Source organism: Emydura macquarii, unplaced genomic scaffold (assembly GCF_026122565.2).
Source record: "Emydura macquarii macquarii isolate MOO-44397 ecotype Brisbane River unplaced genomic scaffold, CSIRO-AGI_Emac_v2 contig_3122, whole genome shotgun sequence".
NCBI classification, from domain to species: Eukaryota; Metazoa; Chordata; order Testudines; family Chelidae; genus Emydura; species Emydura macquarii.
The window spans coordinates 6,904,171-6,927,385 of record NW_027133259.1 but is presented as its reverse complement, the minus strand read 5'-3'; the positions used below and the strand labels follow the sequence as shown (position 1 = coordinate 6,927,385).

At 50.9% G+C, this 23,215-nt stretch overlaps 1 protein-coding gene across 1 annotated transcript; it reads right to left on the bottom strand.

Annotated features, from left to right (window-relative positions):
* Positions 1 to 448: 448 nt before the first annotated feature.
* LOC137141947 (homeobox protein NANOG-like) lies at positions 449 to 5,315 on the bottom strand. The gene is made up of 4 exons (XM_067531065.1): positions 5,223 to 5,315; positions 3,975 to 4,271; positions 1,769 to 1,858; positions 449 to 1,236 (listed from the first exon to the last, which is right to left on the bottom strand). The coding sequence occupies exons 1-4, from the start codon at positions 5,313 to 5,315 to the stop codon at positions 874 to 876; spliced, it is 843 nt and encodes a 280-aa protein (XP_067387166.1). The 3' UTR covers positions 449 to 873.
* Positions 5,316 to 23,215: the final 17,900 nt, after the last annotated feature.

Here is a 23,215-nt window from a genome sequence, read left to right as displayed (position 1 = left end):
TTCCGCTCATGTTTTCAAGTTTTTCTTTGCAACGTGAGAACTAGAAAATACCATTTAAGTAAAAAGAGGTCAAAACCACCCCCCACATGAGAGTCCAATGTAAGTCGCATGACTAGGAGCCGGCACTCTAGGCATGGGACCATGCTCCTTAAACTGGCCCTGGTGTCATCTAACATTGCCCAGAGAAGGCCTGCCTGAAAATGGTGGCAGTCACCAGTAGCCAAGATTTCTACTGCTGCTAACTTCTGAACCAGTGTTTGGGACGCTCCTTACAGCAGTAATGTAATAAAAAGCACTGATAATAAAGCATCTGTCAGGCATGCTTAGCTATTTCTTAAATGAGTTTTCACATGTTGCAATGTCCTGCAGTTTGTTCAGCTGTCTTAAACAAAGAGAAATAAAAATATTTTATGGAAGAAAAAAAAATCACCTTTTATTTTGTTTGCAATATTAAAAGCACCTTGGATCTCTAGACTTCATCAAAAGTAGACACAGCAAGGCTTACGATGAACAGGGTAATAGATTTAAAGGTCAGAAGGAACCATGACGATCAACTAATCTGACCTCCTGCATACCACAGACCAGAGAATTTCACCTAGTGATTCCTGTGGCCAGCCCATATTTTGTGATTGAGCTGGATCATATTTTTTAAAAAGATAGCCAGTTTCACTGTAGGGTAAATATATGGGTGGGTGGATGTGTGTGTTTTGTTAGTGATTGCATGTGAGTTGGGGGGGGTGTGAGTGAGCCCGTGTCTGAATGTAAGACCGGGACAGAGTTGCATAATCACCCCAGATAGGAGAGAGTATGAAAGATGCAGGGAAAGGAAGAGACTCAGTAACAATTGCTTTGGGCCCTCTGCATTAACCCTGCTTAAGGGTGGTACAGATGGTGGCCAGTAGTGCCCGGGAAAGGTGCCACAGTGGCTGAGGCATGGTGGAAGCTATAGCCATCTCCTGTCTTTGCGCCATTGTATTCCATGGTCCCAGGGAAGCTATGATAAAAGTCTACTTTGTGCTGGGCAATGAATCCCACCGTCTGTTGGACGCTACAGGTAGCCCCACCTTTGCCGAAAACCCCCCCCTCGTCATTGGCCATGAATGCATATGCGTTCTGCCCTGCGGAGTAGTTTTGACGGGGGTTGCCCACAGCTTGGATGTTCCCAGCCGCGCTGATCGGATAGCTCTGGTGGAATTTGGGGTGCACTTCCAGGTAGCCGCTGGGCTGGAACCCATTCTGCAAGAGAGAACAGGAATCAAAACAAGCCACGTCTCTACTGGCACTCACAGGGCTAAAACCTAGGCGGGCTTTCCAACCCTTTTGCTTTAGGGCATATCTCTGGGGCAGGAGGATGGGGGAGGAAAAAGAAATGGACCCATCTTCATGGCATAGTACTGCATAATGTGGTGATGGGAGGCCACTCTCACAACTGGGGTATGAAGCCAGACTCACCATTGGTCTGATCCAGTAGACCAAGAGGAGAGCCACCAACACTAGCTGGACCATTGCCCTGGTTGGCTGTGGGACACCCAACTAGCTACCATTTGTACCCCAGGGCTGGAGGCATAGCAGTGGGCTAAAGAGACCAGAACAGCAGAAGGTAGGCAGGACGGATCTTTGGCGTGACTGGGTATGGTTCTGATCCAGTGCAGCAGGAGGTGACATAGTTCAGGAAATATACCACTGGACTAATGTGCTCTGGGAGAAGGCAGGATGCTGGGTTTTCTGGACCCATGGTCTTGGTCCCCGTTCTGTGGCATGCCCTTACCTGCACAAGGCACTGAGCTCGCTCCGTCCACAGGCTATGCTTCTGGCATCTCTTCAGCTTCATCCTTCGGTTCTGGAACCAGGTCTTAACCTGCAGTGAGGGATCAGAGGGTTCCAGTGGGAATGGCTGGTCAGGAGAAGTAGAGAATGGGCTAAGGCATTTTTCGCCTCTGACTCACAGCTTACAATGAGCCTCTTGGGTCAGGGGTAGGGTGATTGGAGGGCTCAGGGAATAAGGGGCTGGAGTATAAAACATCTGCACGGTCACTGGTGACAGTCTGGCCCCAGTTCAGCACCAGAGGCCTGTTTAGTGGCCTGCGCAAATTGGGTTGTGGGAGCTTTGTCCAGTTCCTAGGGGACAGTGTCCACATGGTGCCCATCATCGTGCCATGTAGGCGCATCCCAGAGATGCAAACGAGTGAGTGTGGCCCTCAACTGGCAGAAATCAAACCCAGCGCAGGCTCCGCGATCCCACCCCTAGAATGGATAACATTCCTCCTGCTGACAGGCAAAAATGACGGGAAACTGAGCTTGTGGGGGGGGGAGGGCAGCAGGCCTGCCCTGCATCCTATCAGTCCTCAAAATCAAGATCCCTGATGGAGGCAAATTCCAAAGCCAATGCCCCCAGGGCTGTGTCTGCACTAATAAGGAGAACATTGCAGGGATGTTGATTGCAGCAAATAGCTGGTTGTCTCACTTGTCCTGTTTCTGACAAAACCGGTCTGGGAGGGTGTGGGTGTGTGTTTGTTGTCCCACTGCATCCTGAGATACTTGAAGAACCAAGTCCAGGCATCTGTATTGGGGTAATATCCAAATGCACTGCACTGCATTGTGGGATAGGCTTAGAACGACTGGCTGAATATAGTAGCTACCGTGCTTGTGGCTTCTCACCCCTCTAAGAGAGACCCCTGTAGACAGCACCAGTTCAACTGGACCTGAGCTAACGATTTCATCCCCGGCATGGCGGCAGAGGTACAACCGATGCTCAGAAATCCCCAGGGACGGCAGTAGTGTGTACAGCTTGCTCTACCGGCACGGTGCCTTGTGTCAAACTATTCCAAGCGGCAGATCGTTGCAATTATTTTGCCTGGTGTGGATGGACAGGTTGCATGGGAGGAGTTTGAACCTGGGGAGAGCTTGTAGGAGCTTCCCAGCTTATTGCATCAGGACGCGGGGAAGGGCGTGGGAGGAAATGATTTGTGAACTATCCCAGGCCAGGCCATTCAGAGTCTCATGGGCCCCAGTGCCAGGAACTGCATCCAGAAGAGGACTGGGAAGTGATGCAGAGCACAAAGTGCAGGTAACTACGGTGACCCACTGACTGCGCCACCACGCCACGTACCCGGGCGTCACGGCGCTGCCCATCCCTAGCGTTCAATAATCACGAATCAGGCCCTGAAAATCGTGAGAGTCGTGATTTTTTAAACCGGATTTTAACAAAAGGTGTAAACTGGGGGGTCTCTCTTTGTCCCCTGGGATTGGAGTCTCTAAGGGTCATATTTTCAAGCTTTTCTCTGAAATCAGGAAGGCTAGAAACACTTTTTTTAATGAAATCTGAGCATCTCATGCTCTCATATGACTCAAGGTCTGCGCGAAAATCAGCCAATATGGACAGATTCACAATAAAAATCTCAGAAGTTGGCAACATGAGCATTAACTAGCCCCCTCAACGTGAGTCTCTCTCAGCAGAGGTGCCAAGGACTGACTGGGTTTTAGCACATTCCATCTGTGGATCTCACAGGAGATCCGTGTCATTACCCCCAGTTTACAGGTGGGAAAACTGAGGCACAGAGAGAGGCAGTGACTTGCTCACGGTCATCCAGCAGGCCAGGGGCTGAGCTGAGAATAGAATCAAGATCTCTTGAATTCTAGTCTGGTGCTTTACCCACTAGGCCACACGGCCTCCCCACTGACATCTCCCTGCCCCCCAGACGTGGGTTCTTCTGGGGCAGGACTGAGGCACATTCAGAAAGGGGAGGGGAGATGTGTGTGTGTGTGTGGAGCTTGCTCTCTCACAGCCGTGTCCTGCACTTGCTCTGATAAATACAAGACACCAGTACAATACAGCTACTGTCATCCAGCATCTTTGCCACTGTTCTGTGCTAATCACCCCCAACCCTTACTCCACTGCTCCGCTTTCCCTGTAAGTGACACTCAAGTGCAGGCCAGCCATTACAAGGCAGACACACTATGCCCTTGCCATTCACCTGTTTGTAGGTGAGTCCCAGCACTGCAGCCAGCTCCCGGATCTGCTGGGGGCTGAGGTATTTCTGGCTCTGGAACCGCTGGTGCAAGGTTTGCAGCTGTTCCTTGGAAAAGGCTGTGCGGATCTTGGCCTTCTTCGCCCCTGCCTCTCGTTCCTTCCCATCCTTCTGGGGCTTAGGAGCAAGTTGTGGGGACAAGGAGTCTGTTTGGGGGCTGGTGGCTGAATCTGGTGTGAAGTGGCTGAAATTCCCAGAGCTGGAGGAAGCAGGGGAGAGATCTAGAAACAAAGGGGATATACGCTGTAATGAACCCACGTGTGTGTATACACACACACACACACACACACACACACACATACAAACACACAGTCCTCTGCTGGGTGAGATCAGAACTGCTTCTCCATGTGATGTAGGCCCTATACCGCTAGCAGCAAAGGAGACTCTGAAGATCTGCGCCTTTGTAGCAAAAGAATCTGCTATGTATCCCTGTTGCCAGTGGGAAGCTGCGAGTTTAAGATTAAGATTAAGCTGCAGGGTGAGACTGTAGGTGGGCAGTTCCTCCCTACAACTTGTCCTTCTCTAGAGCGCTTTGAGGCCTAGGCATGACAAGCACTACAGCTGTATATGTCAAGGCTGTCCCAATGGAGCTGAATCTGGCCCCTAATTTGACACTGGCAGCTGGAAGAGCTATAAGATTCTTTTGATCTGACAGCGCAGGCCCCCCGCACCTGAGCTAACAGAGAATCTCCGTTTGCTATTAACAGTATAGGGCCTCTGTCACCTAGAGAAACAGTTCTGCTCAGGATGAGCGTCATGATACCCCTTCGACAGATGGAGAAGCCGGGTGGCAGAGAGGTGAATGACTGGCCCATGGGCATGCAGTGAATCAGTGCACTGGGATCTTGGGCTTCGGTCTAGCGATTTCTGAGCCTGGATTTGGGGTCTGAGACACTTTAAAGGGGCCCGGTACTCAGAGCCCCGGTGTGCTCAGAACTCTCTGAAAATCAGGCCCCTTTAAGAGGTCTCAGGTTGGGCACCCAAAACCGGGTGCACTCAGAATGACAGGTCACCACTGGAAGTTTAGGCTTTGATCCCCTAGTCTCGTGCACCGACAAAACTGCCTCTCAGTTAGGGTGACCCGACAGCAAGTGTGAAAAATCAGGACCAGGGTGGGGCTAATAGGCACCTATATAAGAAAAGCCCTGAGTATCGGGACTGTCCCTATGAACTCGGGACATCTGGTCCCCTTACCCTCAACAGTCGTTTTACTTCCCACTCCACTAGTGCCTTCCACTCAACAATCTCAATGCACCCCACAAACACGGGCACCTTAACTCCCACCATCCCACCGCTGCGAGGGAGGGCAGTGTCATCACCACCCATGCAACGCGACAACCAGAACAACCCAGTGGGTCAGAGTCAGGACAAGAAGGGAGGTTGCTGGGGGCAGCCCACTGCTCCATCCCCAGGACCGCCACCCCCCTTTGCAAAGCACATGAGAAACAGAATGTCATATTGTGCGGATGAGTTTCTAGGAGGAGAAAGGACACAGACAGAGGACACAGACAGGCTGGGGAGCTGAATATTAGAGAGAATATTCAAGAGGATAGAGGAACCTGCAAAGACCCTTCCAGCTTGTCCCAGGAGATATCCTAAGGGGGTCTCTGTCAGAAGGACAAAGCCAAGATTGAGATCTAAAGAAAAAGCTTCCTAAGCAATCTGGGCTGTTAGTCCAGACAAAAGACACCAACATGCAAAGCCATTGAGGCAGCATGAATAGGAAAATGTTAACAAGTGAGATTATGCAGATCGCTCTCTCCTAGGTGTCTGGCACGTGTAGATGCAGCCAGCACTGGGGGGCCAGGAGGGGTGTAGTGGGTGCCCCTGTCTGTCTGTCTGTCTGTCTGTCCCACAAGCCTGGCCAAATGGCCTGGGACAATTTCTTCCCTCTCCCTGACCTTCCAGCTCCTCACCAAGCTGTGTGATCCCAGATTTCTCCCTCCATCTCAGCTACATTTTAACCCCTATATAACCTTCTGCCCCCACAGGGAAAGAGGAGAGTTTGTTGGAGGACAGTTTCAGAGCCAATGAGGGAATTACCCCCTCAGATCTTTGGAGACCATCCTATCCTATCCCATCCCACCCCAACCGGGGTCCCAAGCCCCCACCCCAAAGAATCTGAATCAAGAGGCACTTTGGGAGATCCTCATTCCTCCATCTCCCCCATGTAAACTGCTGATCTCTTCTGCAGATAGCTGGCTCCCTCCCTGCTACACATAGAATCATAGAGTTGGAAGGGACCTCAGGAGGTCATCTAGTCCAACCCTCTGTTCAAAGCAGGACTAACCTCAGCTAAATAATCCCAACCAGGGCTTTGTCAAGCCGCAGCTTAAAAACCTCTAAAGATGGAGATTCCACATCCCTCCCAGCTGAGAGGAAAAATGGGTTGCATGGCTAAGGAAGCCCCGTGAACCTCAGCTGTGGGTTATATTCTGAGCAGAACCTCAGGCTGGCTGTGTGACCACTGGCAAATTAAGTGATCTCTCTGGGCCAGGTGCTCCACTGCCTGGTGCCCTGGGTCGTCGTTTGCACCTGTGCAGAATGCCACCAGCTGGGATGGGGCTAAGGTGTAAATGGAGGCGAAGGAGAGATTCATTAATGTCAGGGAGGTGCCCGGCGACTACAGGGATCTACACCATAGAAAAGTCTACAGCTAATCCAATAGATATCACATGCCACAGCTTCCTTCCCCCGGCCCCCATGGCCTCAGCAAGCACTCTGCTTAGACTCCAGTCCTCTCCACGGCCAGCTCCATCCCTGCCTAGCCGTCACCTTCCCCTGAGAAGGCTTGCCGACCTCCCTTCTCCTTCCCCTGAAGGCCCGCCTCTACCGGCCATTCCAGCAGGCCCCACTCACCCAGTGCTGACTCCCCTGCCCACAGACATGTGCCGGCCATGTTACTGACCCCCCTCTGCTTCTGCTCCACTCGCCTTCTGGCTGCCACTTTCTGGCCCTCAGAACGGACCGTGGGGAGCCCAGGCAGCGCAGGCCCAGGGTGGAGTGGGGCAGGTTCCCGGCACTAGGGAGCAGGGCCAGGCAAGGTGGGGAGGAGTTGTGGCTCCATGCACCAGGTTGCATGGGGAATGCTGGCCTAGAGCAGGGGCAGGGAAGGACTCGGTGCCCATGTGTGGCGGGGGGAGCAAGGCAGGGTTACTACAGCCCCATTTGGGAGCTGGCCCAGGGGACACCTGCATACGAGGGTGCTTGCAGAGGGTGCCAGGAGGGTGAGCTGGGCTGCGCATGCCTGAGGGGGGATTGGAAGGAGTTTCTGTCAACTGGGAGAAAAGGAAAGACCCCCCTCAAAAACGCTCCGAACTCCACAGTCACAGACGCACCTCAGTACCTAGACTAGTATCTGCCGCCCAGCTCACCTCCCAAGTCCTGCCGGGAACTAGCCAGGGATTGAAGGGTTAGGACTTGGAGGAGGAACAGGAGAGTCAGCAAGAAGCATGCATGGCAGCTAAGCAAACCCCCACACTAAAAACTGAGACAGGCCCAGGTCGCACCAGCCCTTCATCTCTGCAAGCCTTTGGCTCCACATTCAAAGCCCTGCATGCAAACCCTTCCCTGGGGGTGGGGTGGGGAAATATGTTCCAAATGGGACTGTGGCCTCTGCAGGTCAGATCCCTGAGCACTATCAAAGACCCAGCCTGCTTGATGTATTTGGGGCCCATGGAGCGAATATGTAGGTTTGAAAGAATCTAAGCTTTCGTTTAAAACAAAAGGGAAGTCTCTAGTCCTTGTGGCCATGAAGTTAAGCTACACGATGAGAGCAGAGCATACACTGATGTAACCTCAAGCCTGCACACAGCTGAAACAAAATGCTGCTTTCTGATGGTGATCAGATGTCCCGATTCTATAGGGACAGTCTTGATATTCAGGGTTTTTTCGTATATAGGCAGCTATTACCCCCCACACACACACTTGCTATCTATCTGGTCACCCTACTGGAGAGGTGTAATCCCCCCACACCCAAATTCCCATTCATCCCACTGGGGCACTGACTGTAAAGCCTAGTGACAGCACTCAGCGGAAGACCTAGCTTCATTGTGAACTATTATTTAATTGATGAACATTTGAGCTGATGGGCTGGGAAGGGGGTGAGAGTGAAGTTCATGGGGTGGGAACCGAGAGTTGCTGCAGTGAAGGAACGGAAATGGAGAGGGAAGACAAGGAAAAACCCAGAGAGAGGGAAGAGGGAGAGAAACAGAGCAAGGAGGAAGGGGAAAGGACAGAAACAGTGGGCAGAAAGAGTAGTGGACCCTAACAGGAATGAGTGTAAATTGAGTGTAAAGACTGTCATTTCTGCAATGCCCCCATTAGCAGCCCTGGGAGCTCTGCTGTGGGTGATGGGTGTAGGAAGCCCTAAATGCATGCTCCAGCCCATGAACGAAACATGGATTTCGCCCCCTCCATAAAAAAAAACTTGACAGCTTCGGTTTAAGTGAGGCCTGACCATCCCCTGCCCCCCTTGGCCAGTAACCTGCCAGGATAGCGTACTCCCAAGGATCTTACAGGTCCAGCACCAGGAATACAGACAGACAATGACACTTTGCCCCTGCAGTGCTTGATACCTGAGGATCTCAAAGTGCTTTGCAAATGAATGAATTAGGCCCATATCCACATTTTATAAAGGGGGAAGAGAGGCACAAAGCGGAAGTGACTGGCCCAAAGTCACTCAGGAAAGCTGTACCAGAGCTGGCAAGAGAACCCAGGCGTCCTGACACACAGCCTGTGGCTTTAACCATTACACTGCATTGCCACTGCAAAGTAAGTTGTGGTAGGATCTCCAAAGTACAGACAAGGCAAGAAAGGCACAGGGAGGGGAAGTGACTTGCCCCGGGTCACCTAGTGAGTCAATGACAGAGCTGGGATTGGAGCCCAGGAGTCCTAAATCTCAACCCTATGACTGAAGTTTGATGACTTACCTGGGTTCTGGCTCTCCTCCACCCGAAACTGGGCATCGCCAGCTGCTTCTGCTACCCTTCCTGGGCATGACGGAGCATCTTCGGTGCCCCCTGCTGCGTTCCAGTAAAACTCCCCATAACCCATGCCAGCCCCACTTGGGTAAGGCTGGTAAGAAGGCGCAGCCAAGTGAGCGCTCATGGGGTTTTTGTTTGAAGGGGTGTTTCCCCCCCCCCACCTGCCAATAGACTTCACCTCACTCAGGGGCTGGATCTCACCAGTCACCACCCAGAATGAGGGTGCCCTCTAGAATGTAAAGGGAGTTCCCTTTATAGCTAGCAGTTCCCTTCTAAGGAGTACAAGCCGGGTCTTCAATGCACATTGTCATGTTAAAGAGGGTTGATTGGTAGGGAGGGGATGGTGTGAGAGACGGAGCGGGGTGGGGGAGGAAAGTGACACAGGGTGGCATCAGGATTAAAAAATGTCCCCCTGAATTCCTGGCATTCTACAGTACCCTAGCATGGGCCTGATCCAAAGCCCGGGGGAAGTCAACGTAAAGCCTCCCACTGGGCTCTGGTTCAAATCATCCCCCGCCCCCGGAAAGGGGACCATAGACCAGAAATGGTCACAGCAAAGGAAAGCTGAACCCCAGCCAACCCTTCTCCCCACTTCCAAACACTGGGGATGCTTGGTGAGGGGTTCTGCAAGCAGAGGGCGTGATCCTCCGCTGCCCTGAACTTGGCATACACAGTTACCACAGCGCAGGGGAAAATGCCACCTGGTCAGAGTGGTGATACTTGATACCTTCTGCATGGGGGGAGTCTCAATGCAAGTGGCAGGATAACAGTGAATCAGGCCCAATGGGCTGGAGACCATTGGTGGGTGGTTTTTTTTCTTTTTCTTCCTTCAAATGAAATTTCCAATTTTATAGGAATTGAGAAGTGACAGGAAGGGGCCTGGCTCATCTGCCAGTGCCAGGTGCCAAACCAAAGCCCTGAACGTAGAGGACGTTCACGGCAGGCCCCAGATCCAGTTTTGCAGTGCAGGCCTATAAATACAGGCTTTCTGCTCAGATATGAATGCACGTTGGAGACATTTTTGCTGCTGGGAGCTAGAAATGCACGGTGGGGAGGGGAAGCTGTAGGGTGGAGGAGGCTGGGTAGCACTCACTTCTTCAGAGGCACCTCTGTTTAGGTGAGCATTTTCCTGGCTGTGAACTGTTGCTAGACTATTTAAGTTGGATGAGGTGATACAAAGACAGGGGCAGTTTGTGCTGTCTTTTATGGTCAGCCTCCTTTAATGCATTGTTGCATTTCATTTACCAGTATAGTGCATGCCCAGAGGCTAAGGGGATGAGCACCTACAAAATCATTCATGAAATAAGCGCAGGTAGTTAGAGAGGCCTGTAGGTCAGCCCCCCACCTGCAAGTTGGGAGACCTCCTTCCTTTTCACGGTTCTGCCAATCATTTGCTATGGGAGCTACTTCCGATCACTTCGCCTCTCTTTTGGTCTTCCCCATAGGTAGGAAGGTTTAATGTGCCACAGGGGCCATGGGAAACTTCCACTAATGTTTGTAAAGTGTATTCAGAGCCTCTTGATCTTCTGAGGATCTCAACGCACTTTAAAACATTAGTGGGTGAGTTAATCCAAGTATTGTCATGTTTCAAAGGCAGGATGGTCATGTGGCGAGGGCCCATCGATGGCTGGATGTCAGAAGCCAAAGGTTTTAGTCATGACTCTGCCACTGACTTGCTGTGGGCCCTGGGGTAAATTATCCAGCCTCAGTTTCCCCATCTATAAAATGGGGATAACACTATTTCTTGTAACGTGCTGTGAGATCTCTCTATGAAAAGCCCTACATCAGAGCAAAGTGCTATATTATCAGTGTTGCTCATCGGGTCCTGGTTGGCTGTGTTCCCTCACCTCTCCCATGCCTCATGTACATGAGATCCCACAGGGCAGGCTGAGAGATGGGGAGAGCTGTGGTACCATCAGGATGAAGTTTGTCTCTTCATCAGACCTAGATGGTGCAGTAGCTTTGTTTTCCTGAAGTCTGGGTGAATTTTGGAACTTGGGGGAGAACAATCGGGCGGAGGCGCAGCCCAGACAAGCGAGGTATGGTGCTGGAAGGTAGCAGTAACACCACCTCCCACTGTCTGGAGGAGGTTTGCTCACCATTTGTCAAAGAGGCTCAGAGTGCTTCTTGCTTCTGGATTCTGGAGAGGAGAAGCGCGTCTTTTCATCTATACTTGGGTGCCTGGCCGTGTCTTCGGCCTTTCCTCTGTCATCCATCTTGCCACTGTCATCCAGGCGTTTGTCACTCCAGATCTGGTCCTTACATGATGTGTGGAAGATCCCTTGGAAGCTACAGCTGGAGAAGAATGCCACTGCCTGCTCGCTTAGAGGCGCGGATTGAAGAGAGCACATTATTCCAGTTCTCTACAGACTGGCGATCTGCCCAGGCAAGCTGCAGGTTTTGCATCTTTATGCTTCGGGGTTCTGGCTCCCTGAGAGCCCAACTGCTTCCATGACAGTTCAGATCACCTGAGACACGAGAACTGACAGTCCCTCGTGGTCAAAGTTTCAAAGAGACCAAGCACAGAAGTAAGGGATGCTCAGTGCCTTTAAAAATGAAGCCAGGAATGGGCTGACAGCAGGGATTTTCATTGTTTGGAATTTCTGTTGCAGCCTGAGTCTGACCCCCCAGGCATAGTATAAGAGCTGCCAGCTTTTCCCTGAGGAGTAAAGGGACTGTAAAGAACTAAGGGTTGGGTTGTAGTTTGTTTAATCTGACACTTATTCAATTGTATGTGTTGTTTGAAATGTTGTTTCTGCACCTACCGCCTGGGTGGCAGGGGCATTGTATAAGTCGTAAAAACCCAGTATAATCTTTAAAATGAAAACACTAAAAAAAGAGTCCATTGCACATAAAAATGGGTGCAATTTTTCACTTGAAATATATTATGCACAAAAGTGAGGGAAATCCAGAAAACTGCGACCAGACCGTGGCTCTGCTGAGCATAATTTAACAGCTCTACATCCACCATCAGGTTAACATCATGGTTGTCACTGTGTCGTACCCCAGAATCACTTCACACAGTTCTGAGAGCTAAAATTCAGATGCACCCCCACCCCCCAAAAAGCAAACAAAAGAAGTCCCAGGCCTAGACACCTGAGCTAGAGGAGGATTTCCAATTTTCTCTGAGCAGTACAGGGCCTATGTCACACAGCTGAGCAGTTCTGATTCCATCCAGGTGAGGGCAATGGCCTGTGTTCATGCACGCACCTGCTAGCCACTGAAATATTTAGGTGTTAATGTTACAGTGACTATAGTTATGGTAAAGAAGAAAAAAACATGCAGCAGACTGTGAGAAAATATCCCCAAAGGAAGTATTAGAAGCTTCATCAACGGACTCATTTAAATCCACAGTAGGACTAGACAAAGCCCTGGGAATTAGGTTCTAAAACTGTGGTGTCTGTAGCCTCATAGCATTTGCTGTTGGTCTGAGTGCGTCACTTGGGTCCAGATCCTTCCAATTAGGAGCTAAATACCTTTGAGGATCTGGGCATTGGGGCTGGCTCTCCTTGTTTCCGGATACTTCTTCAGATGTCCAAGTTCTTCAGAGCAAAGTGCCTAGAGGCCAGTAGAAAACCAGCCTAGCAGCCTGTATTAGAAACTATGGATACGTAGGAAGGGAGAGGGAAGAGGAGCTGCCCTTGGGACCAGAACCACCAGTGGAACTGGAACTGCCAGGACAGGAGGAATGTCCAGCAGAGCAGAGGATGAGTCAGCTCAGTGGGGGGGAGGGAGGGAGAAGGGGACCAAATGGCAAGGGGGATGAGTAATGCAATAGACTTTCCCCCTTTTCCCCCATGTTTTCAATGCAAAACCACAAATCCAAGTCCACTGTCTCTCCAAGTTGGAACCACGTTCACCGAACACTAGACTTTGCCTTGCCGAACGCTAGGCCTGGCTTCACTCCAAACGGGGCATGAGTTCAGCTAAGAATGGGCCAAAGTTTGTTCTGAACCAGGCCCGGGTTTGCTAGATATTGAGCCCAGGCCTGGTCCCTAGTGAGCCCAGGTTCACTTAGCCCGGGGTTGAGTTTGCTCCAAGTTAGGCCAGGTTCTGACTTGTGAGATGCATGACTCTTGCTCATCTGAAACTCAGCCTGGGCCCACTAAACACTGAGCTCAAACTCACGGCAGCCAGGCCAGGGTTAGCTCCAAACTGTGTGAAGTTTGTGCACTGATTGAATTGGGCTGATTAGTTATTGTTTGTAAAGCAGCTTGAAGAGGAAAAATACTCCAGACACACTAAGTCCTATTCTTATAATTGCGAAGCAAGCCTGAAACCAGACCAATGTCAGGGGCTATCACAAAATGTCACACAGCTCTAATGAGTCTTATCTTCCTGCCAGGTGGGCCCAGAGGGCTAATTGAGTTAGTGATCAGAAAGTGCTTTGAAATCCTTGAATGAAAGGTGTTGTGCAAGTGTGAAGTGCTGTCCCATACTATGCTGTACCCTAAGCCACCTGGGACTTCCTGTCACTTTTCTGCAAGCTGGCATCACTCAGAACTTCACAGAGACAGGAAGACTGGAACTCAGCTCCTCCTACAAAAAGAGAGGCTCCAAAATGTCAGCTAAAGGAGAATCTCCATTAGCTGCTAGCCGTGCATGGCCTATAACACGCAGAAACAAGCAGTTCTAATTCTATGCCTTGGAGGGCAGTGGTGATACATACACACAGACATTTATTAATTAATTCATTAACATTATTCATATTTAATGCTGCATTTTAGTCAGAATAGGCCTCTCCCTGGTAAAACTAGATAGTTTAGTTTTGCTTTGAATGTTAGGTTCCTTCAAACTCTGGAACTCAATATGAAATTCAGGGGAGGGGACCTGCCCAGAGAAAACATTCACATGAAGCGCTATGACCCAAAATTGCCAAGGTTCATATGTCTGTATTAACCCAGCCCCATAGGTAGAGAAACTGAGGCACAGGGGGGTTAAAGTCACAGTCACTGACCGAAGGCTTTTCATTGCTGGGACTGTGCCAGACAGCGGCTATATGTTATGGCTGGTTACTCTGCGGCTGCAAGACCCTTTCAGAGGCTCACAGTTGTCCAGTAACATTCTCTTTGGGGCCTGACCTTTTCCAGGCTTGCTTTCCTCCAAGAGGTTTTTTGAAGGTTTGAACAAAATCCCTTCAGCCATTTTTGAGTTCAGGGAGGCTGAAAAAAACATGCACTTTCCCAACACGTGTAACGGAGCCACTTCTGCTGAGGACAATAGCGGTTCGGCCCTCAACTCCAATAAGAGCAAGCCCAAAGCCTTGGAATGTACTTTATCACCATGTCATTGAGGAACATTTTCAATCAGCAACCAACCTCTTTACTTATCTTTATACTGCACTGAAGAAGTGGAGCATTAACAGCAAACAGCTGGGGAGCCAACTGGCTGTAGTTCCTTATTGCGGGTCATGAGGCAGCAATATCTGGTGATTGCAGAGGAGCCCTGATGATTCCCTGACTTGCTGTAGAATGGGGGACATGAGACTGAACTATGTTTGTAAAGTACTTTGAGATCCTTGAGTTATTAGTAGTATCTGGAATACTAATATTTATCTCTTATACGTGGCTTTTTCATCAGAAGATCTCAAAGTGCTTCATAATATTTAATACCTGTATCCTCACAACACCTCGCAGAGGTAGAGCATTGCTATTATCCCCTTTGTACAGATAGGAAACTGAGGCACAGAGAGGCTAAGTGAATTGCCTAAGGTCACAGAGGAAGTCTGAAGCAGAACTGGGACTTGAACCTAGCACTTCAAAGGCCTAAGTCAGTGCCCTAACTACTGAATCGTCAATAGCTGTGGCGATTGGGCTGGCTACCTTTTCCAGACAGCATCAAAGGGACTGGAACCAGCAGGTCCCGATCCTTTTGATGGCTTATAGAACAGCACTCAATGAGAGTACAAAGTGTACCCTAGAACTCGTCGTGTTTGGGTACTTTTCAGTGTCACTGTATGTGTTGTAGAGGTCCTTTTGTTTTCTTGCACGGATCTTTGTCTACTCATGCTTGGTCATTATTTTGGTGTCATTTATGTTTGTTTATTAAGCATTCTTCTCACTCTTCCTTGCAGTAGCTGTGCCTTTAAAAAAAACCCCGAGAACTAGTGAATCACTTTTCAAGATGCTTTGTTTGTCCATTGCTGTTCTTTCTTCCTGGTTCTGCTGAAAATCCTTTCCTGATAAAGGAATAGGGTAGAGATGGGGCTAAACACACCCAGCTTTTGAGAAAGCTCAGATCCAGATACTATGGTCTTGTCTACACTAGCACTTATGTCGGCAAAACTTTTGTCGCTCCTGGGGTGTGAAAAAACACACCACCGAGCGACATAAGTTTTGCAGGCATAAGTGAGTGTGCAGAGCGCTATGTCAGCAGGAGACGCTCTCCCGCCAACATAGCTACCGCCACTTGTTTAGGTGGTTTATAATGTCGACAGGAGAGCTCTCTCCCATCGACACAAGCGCTCGTACAGCGGCATAGCTGTATTGGAACAGCTGTGCCGCTGTATGTTTTAAGAATGGCCAACCCTAAATTCATAGCTGGCCCCTCTGGCCTTGTCTAGACCAGAATAAAAGGTGTGACATTAGCACAAGTGCTAAGGTGTTTGACAAGCCTAGTGTAAACAAGGCAAACTGCCTTTAACTTGCATTAACCTGGCTGAATTATAGTCTGAAGTGAGCCCGTGTGTTCAAGTTTACACTACCTTGTCTACACTGGACTTGTTCTAACAACATACCTTCATATCTAAGGCCTGGTCCACACTTAAAAGTTAGGTCAACGTAGCTAGGGTGCTTAAAATTCATACCCTATAGCCCCGTAGCATTGCTGACCTAACCCCCAGAGTGCATGCAGCTCATCTGATGGAAGAATTCTTCTGTCAACTTAGTCACTGCTGCTTGGGGACAGCCAGGGAAAAACAAACCTCCTCCATCATTGTAGTGTCTAAACTACAGTGGCACAGCCGCAGAGCCGGAGATGTGCCGCTACGGCACCCATAGTGTAGACATGGTCTGAGTCAAGACAAGGCTCTGCCCTGCCGGTTTAGACAGTACAGTGGTTAAAAACGCCAGAAGTTGGTCTACACTAGTGCTCTCGCTACTGTTAGCACCAGGGGAGCTGCTCTGTTCCAAGTGTCTGTCTAACCCTGCACGTAGCACCACTTCGGCAATTAGTTGCTGGCAGCTGGTTTAGCTGAAGCACAGTTTAAAGATAATTCCTGGTCAGCACCAGTTCAGTGCTATGTCCTAGTATAGACAGGCTCTGTACCAGCAGTGGGAGAACTTCAGAACATGCTTGGAGTAGCTGCAGCCAGAGCAGGAGACCTGGGTTCTGTTCTCAGCGCTCTACTATTTGACCCACCATGTGACCTCAGCAAGTCACAGCCCCACTCTGTGCCTCAGTTTCCCTATTTGTAATAAGGGGAGGATAATATGCTCCTCCTTGATTAAGTGATTTGAGACCTTTGTCTAAGTTAAGAGTTAATAGTATTTGGCCTAAACCAAGGATTCCCAAACCGTGGTAGATGTACCCCTGGGGTACACAAGATATCTCTCGGGGGACACACAGGAGAAATTGTGTAATGGTGGATGTTAGGTATTATTTTATTTATTGCATTTGCATAATAGGCTACTTCAGAGGATGCTTTACAACTCTGAGGGCATTTGTTATATAAAATACAGTAGTTAATTTACTTCAAAATATACCAGTGAGAACACAGAGACACAGACATACAGAGCCCTCACCTCCAAACACCCTACAGTGCTGGTTCAGCTGTCCAGCAATTGTCCAGTCTCACTGAGGTTCACAACTTAGTCAGGGTTGGGTTTTTTCCCGGTTGTATATGTGGCACTATAACTCTATCTGTATGTAACAGTGAAATAGGGACAAACTGCTATGGACAGGCAGTGTTGAGAAGAACGCACAACCTATCAGTGATGAGAAGGGGAGGGGTACGTGGGCAGCTGGTGGATCTGGAAGGGGGTACACCATAAGAAAAGTTTAGGAACTTCTGGCCTAAACCAAGACTGCCTAGTCCTCTGTGTGGCTCACACTGGATCAATTCAGTTTGCACAGTGAAAGTAAACAATCTTCTTGTGTCTTTCTCCTTGGGAAGGGAGGAGGCAGTTGGGGCCGCGGGGCGGGGCATGTTTTGAAATGGGCTTGAAATACTTTGAAAGCTCTTTGAAGAAGGAGGAGGCAGGGTAGGTGTGAAGTGTTTTTATTACCAACCCCCAAGGAACCGCTTAGTCTGTTTTTCTTTTCCATTCAGAGAAAACTCTCCTGCTGGAGGAGATGTGAAAGGCCCAGGGAACGTCTGAACTCAGTGCGGTGGGAAAGGTGCAGCCCAGTGGAACCTGCAAACGGGCTGTTAGCAGGGGCTGGGCAGGTGATTTGGGGAGGGGGCACTTGTGGATTGGGAAGGGCTTCCCACAGCTAAAGGGTGGGTCAATCACCTCCCTTTATGCTCGCCACAGCCAGGTAGAGACCCTCCCTGCTCCTGACATGACTCATGTCTCTGCTTTTTGGAAACCCTCCCCAGATCACAGGCAACATGCACTCTCCGGCTCCCCCCACTTGTTCTCCCCAGCACCCACCCTCGCTGGTCTATGCACTTTCCAAATGACCTCCCCCTTTCTGAAAACTGTGGCCTTCCAAACACAAGAAGTTTCCCACAGATAGCACTCACCTCCTAGCTACCAGAAACCCTTGCTGACTGCTTTATCCAACTAATCTGCCTCCCCGTCGCTAGGTATTGAGGTCATGCGTTTGGCCACGGTAACTGAGCACTACAATATGCTCCCCCCACTTTTCACCCCCCATCCCTGCTGTTGGGGACACCTGCCATGCTCCTCACCTCTCCTGCCTCCAGCCAAGGGGGAAGGTCAGAGAGGGGCACCTGTCTGCTGGTGCAGAGAACGGGTGTGAGGGGAGGATGTGGTGTGCAGTTCAGTCACGCAGGAGCTGGGGAGCAGAGTGAGGGAGCTAAGAGGAGGGGAAAGGGAAGTCATGCTGAGTCACTACTAAAGTGATAAGATGAAGGGGTCTCTGGCCAAGGCAGGAAGAGGAAAGAGAGGGGGGTCTGAGACCGGCCCTCCAGTTCCTCCATTACATTTGTTGCAGACTGGTGTATCTTGAGGGTTAACAAGCCCTGGAGGATCACCTCCCCCCCCCCCCCCCACACACACATATTTAAGAGTGAGAGAAGAATGTAGTGTGTTAGGCTCCCTCACCTGTTTCAGGCACCAACTCTGGTATCTGGGAGTCCGCCAGACCAAGTGTGCTAGGAATTATGTCTCCTGAGACAAGGGCAGCTCACATAGCAGGGCACTGATCAAGGAATCTGATATCAAAGGAGCAAATCTCAAAGCCCCAGGGTCAAATCATCCCAGCATTTTTCCCAGCCTCTCTCTCGGAGTGTCACATTCAATTGGCAATAACAGCCCAAAAGTCTATGAGATTCTGGGTGCTGCATACACAGAGGAAATTCATCACAGATGCTACCAAAGTAGCAGGGTGTTGCAAATACAAGATAGCACAAAGAAATAATACAACAAGTGATGTAAAAAGACAGGAGGGGGCTGAAAATAACACTAGATTCAACTGCAACCGCCAATACATCTGGGGAAAAACAATCCCAAACACAGCTGCTCAGTAGAGAGAGCCCTCTAAAAAGCAGTGTTGGTAGCTGCCATAGATCAACAGATCTCAAAGCACTTTACAAAGAGAACTACCCCCATTTTGCAGTGAAGTATAAAGCGGCTAAGTGACTTGCCCAAGGTTATACAGTAAGTGCTGCACCTCTGGCTAGAGAAGAAAGTTAGGGTACGTAGGCAGAAGACTGCCGCTCTCAGAGCAAAGGCGTGAGGTTATGCCCAGCGATGATGAGGTCACACAAAGTTCTGTGTTCAATTTTCTGAATAAGAGAGCTCAGAAAAGAGCAACAAAAGTGATTAGGGGGCAGGTCTGCTCTACCACGTGACTGTAAAAACAGAATAATGGGATCCCGTGTTTATGGTCTTGCAGTGGAAGGTGCATATAGAGCTATGTTTACAATTAAAGGGGGATTTTTTCTTACCACCAGCCCTGCAAACGCAGCCTGGGCTCTCCGCGTGTTTGCCTACCCTACAAAATCAGGTGAGAATCAAATTCGCTGAGACTCTGCTCACCAGCAGTTAATGAGCAGTGCAGATCATGGTAAACCGGGTTCCACATCACTGTAGCTAATTCAGTCCTTCATAACCTTGCTCAAATACCGTACAGTTTTGTAATGCTGTAGGCAAACCTGAGGCCGTGTTGAGGCTAAGAGTGCTGCTTTACTAGTATAGGAATAGCCGTATTCAGCCACAAAGCACTGTTAGTGGATGTGGCTATAACTTAGCACTGGTATTGCACAACCACCCCACATGTGCTGGTGTGCCTGCATTTACACGAGGGGCGTTTGCTAACACAGCTGTCTTGATCAGGAATCACACCCCTGACAAGCAGGGCTGTAGTGGTTGAAAGTCAGACCTGCCCTCTGCCTTCTCCCGCATCAACACCAATCATAAGGATCCCGCAGGGCAACTGATGGCCTCTGTGACACTTGTGTTGTGTAACTCCAGTGTCATCAGTGGGTGTGCCCAGGCGACACAGATTGGAACCCAGTAAACAATTCTGTTAATGCCCCACAGCTTTTCCTCTCGGAGTTGTTTGGGTTCTGGAAAGCAAACAGGCAACAGCAAGCTGTCCAAAAATACACTTGTCACTAGAGCCAGTCGCGCTGGCACTGAACACACACAGGGAGCAGAGCTGCTGAACTTAGGGCCAAGTGCATACGGTCACTTCTCAGCGTAGCACTGCACTTTGAGGGGATGGATTCAAGACGGTCTGTGAGGAAAAAAATTAAGAGCGAAATATTTGTAGCTGGGCCAGACCAAGACAAAGAAGGCTGCAGGATATGATGCTCCCCGACAAACTGCTCCATGGGAGGAAGAAACCTAGGAAACAAGGATGCTGAAAGGGGAGAGCGGGGAGCACATGAGTTGTGTTTTGAGTGTGGTATAGCCAATAAGAGGCCACTGCAGAGAAAGGGCGACAGCCCCTCTGTGTAGCGCTAGTGCGAGTGCCTCTGGTGCATTGTGTTCAGCGCCGCATTTGCAGACACACCAGAGAGAGTTCAGAGAAGAGCCACACCACTGAGCAATGGCCCACAAGGGATTTATTTAGGAGGAGAGGCTAGTTATGCGGACGTGGGCTAAGAGACAGTGAACAAGAACATGCTAGGAGCTCGCAAACCTCTCGGGGGGAGGAACAACAAAGCAAGGATTTCAAAAAGTACACATTTATTGGAACCAAAATGAAGAAATACCTGGTGTGTGTTGAAGAACAAGCATATCTCTGTGTGTATCTGCACTAGCGGCCTATCGGCTGGGATCTCCGCCAGTGAATGCAGCCCTGGCATTCCCTGCTCCCTCACCTGTAAACACAGGTGCATGCCTGGGGGTCTTTATGGAGAACACTTCCCTGGCAGTCACGTCACCATCCACTGCAGCTTTTCAGAATAGAGAACAGCCCTGAGTTCCCCAGGGGGACACACCCATGTAACGCTCCCCTCTGACCTCCAGGGGTCACTACAGCACATTACTTCATAGCCAGATTAAAATAATCTTCAAACAGCGGCTCATTTCCCCATTCGACATAGTAAATACAATTTCCGGCCCCCCACCTCCTCCAGCCAGTCCAGGGCACTTGGAGCAGGAGGGGATTACAGCGAGAGAATCCTCTCTGTTGTATTCACCCAGCGGTACAGGGCTTGGTGCTGGCTGCAGAGGGACACTCCTGCCCTCCACCTTCCCTAGGGCAGAGAAATCCATGGGCAGAATTTGGGGGAGAAATGGGAGAGGGGATTCACCCCGCCCCTGGCAACCCATGTAGTGTCAAGAACGTCGTGCCACTGTGTGCATTCTGAAACTCCTTCGCTGTTTGCACACATCCCACCTCCCCGGCATTTGCCACCCAGCCACCTCCACAGGCCTGAAGCAAAACTGATGCTGGGGAAAGGGAGTAGGAATAAAGGAGATCGGAAAGGATGGAAAGGGGGAATCGAGAAGGCAGGGACTGGGCAAGAGAAGTGGAGTGGGGGAGAGAAAATGGTGGTGGAGGTGAGATATGGAGAAGGGAAATGGGAACCCCCAAGGACATGGGGCGAACGCAGGAGCTGGAGCTCCAGAGAGATGGGGAGGAGCGTTAGGTAGGGTAACGGGATTTCAGGATGAGAGGCTGGGGGAGGGAATTTATGGAGCAGGTAGGAATGAGGGAAGGGGTAGAAATGGGGGGAACTCCAGGGGTGCAATAGGCAGGGACCACCCCACACTAGAGTGGCAGATGGGGAGCTGGGATGTGAATTCCCTCTTGCCCCCCATCCTGTCTCCACTGCTTTGAGGGAGCTGGGTGCCTGGTAAGGAGTCACTGCAGGACTGCAGCTGCACTTGTACCATGGCTCCTTGTACTTACCGTGTGTGTGTAAAGCTGGTCCTGGGAGCAGGGGAAAGTGGGCAGTAGGAGCCCCAGGGAGGTGGCAGAGGGCAGTGCAAAGGAGTTACTGGGGGGATGCCACAGGTGATGGAGGGAGGGTAAGAACGTGGAAACCTGCAGAGAGCAGCAGAAAAGGCTATGACTAGGGGGGATAGGACAGGAGTGGGGGGGGGGGGGGAGCCCAAAGGCTGCAGAGGCCTTGTCCGCCAGGCTCTTCAAAATGGCCTGGGCCCTCTTCGTCCATCCGTCTGACCCCCTAAAAGCGGCTGGTCAGGATGGTGTCGGCCTGGCGGAACTCGGCGGCCGCCTCTTCAAAGGTCCGGCCCTTGGTCTGGGGCACACAGAAGGAGGTGTAGAGAACGGCCACCGGCAGGAAGCCTGTGAAAAGCAGGAGGACAGAGGGGCCCACCAGGTGCTGTGAAGGGAAGGGAGGTGCGCAGGTTAGCAAGGTGCGTTCATCCCCGGACCCTGGGAGGTGAACGGAGAAGAGGGGGGGGAAGAGTGTGCTGGAGCCTCCTTAACTCTCCATCGCTTTACTCTCTGGGTCTTCGCCCTCTCTCACTTCCTCGCCATTTCAGGACCTCTATTGGCACGGGGAGAGCAAGGGTTACAAGTGCTGCAAACACGCTACATCAGAGCCCCATTAACTTGGCAGGAGCAGCCGCTGGCCCCTTTGGAGCGTAGGGACAGGGATTCCAGAACCGAGGGTGGATCTGGCCCTACAAGCCCAGGGAGCGGGTAGGGAGAGGACTTGCCTACAGGTCCAGGGTGAGGAAACGGCATGGAACCATTCTCGGTGGCTCTCTGTCTCCTCCTAGTGGTGACTGGGCCTCAGGCCGAGGTTGGTGAGCCTCCTATGGCGTTAGCTCTTTTAGATCAGGCAGGAGGGGCTCGGGTATTCTGATCCATAGATCCAGGTTCAGTCCCTGCTGCTGACACCCAGGGCCCCCACATGGGGGGGAGGGAAAGGGTACACTTTACGGGGGGGCAGGTACACTTTATGGGGGGCCCAGTCCAGGCTGCAACCCCCATTAGCATGAGGAAAAAATTGTTCATGGCTCACGAGATTGTATGTCTGGGATGAGGGATTGTGGCATGTGTGTGGGAGGGGGCCCCTGTGACAAGTTTGTACGGGGCCTGAAAAAATTATGCTTGGGCCCTGCTGACACCCCACCCTGGGGCACTGCATTGCACGCACATGAACAGATCACAAGTGCCTTAGAAATAATGAATGGTGGGCAATGGCGGCCTCAGGCCAGTGACCCCCCCGGCACAGAAGCCTGCCAGGGTGTGCTGTGTGTGGCTGCTCATTGTTGCCAGGCTGGGACAGGTATGTCTGTGCTCAGCACTTGCTCAGCTCACCACGAAGCAGGATCCACAGCCAGGGCGTGGCAGCTGCTGAGATCCATATCCCAGCTAGCAGGAGGAGGCGGCCTGGCATGACAGGGCATGGCCCTGTGCTGTACCAGCCCATTCAGTAGTACCTGTCTCAGTGGGACTCACTAGCACCCTTCTCCTGTAGTGGCCAGGCCCATGAGCATCCCATACCAGCTGACCACATCTCTTAGGGCACAGTGCTTCTGTGTCAAAGCGTCCCGGCCAGCATCAAGCCTGCCAGCAGGGGGGACCTTGGCACACCCTCTCCTCAGCCCCCCCGAGATCGGACCAGACTGAAACCGCACACTCCTG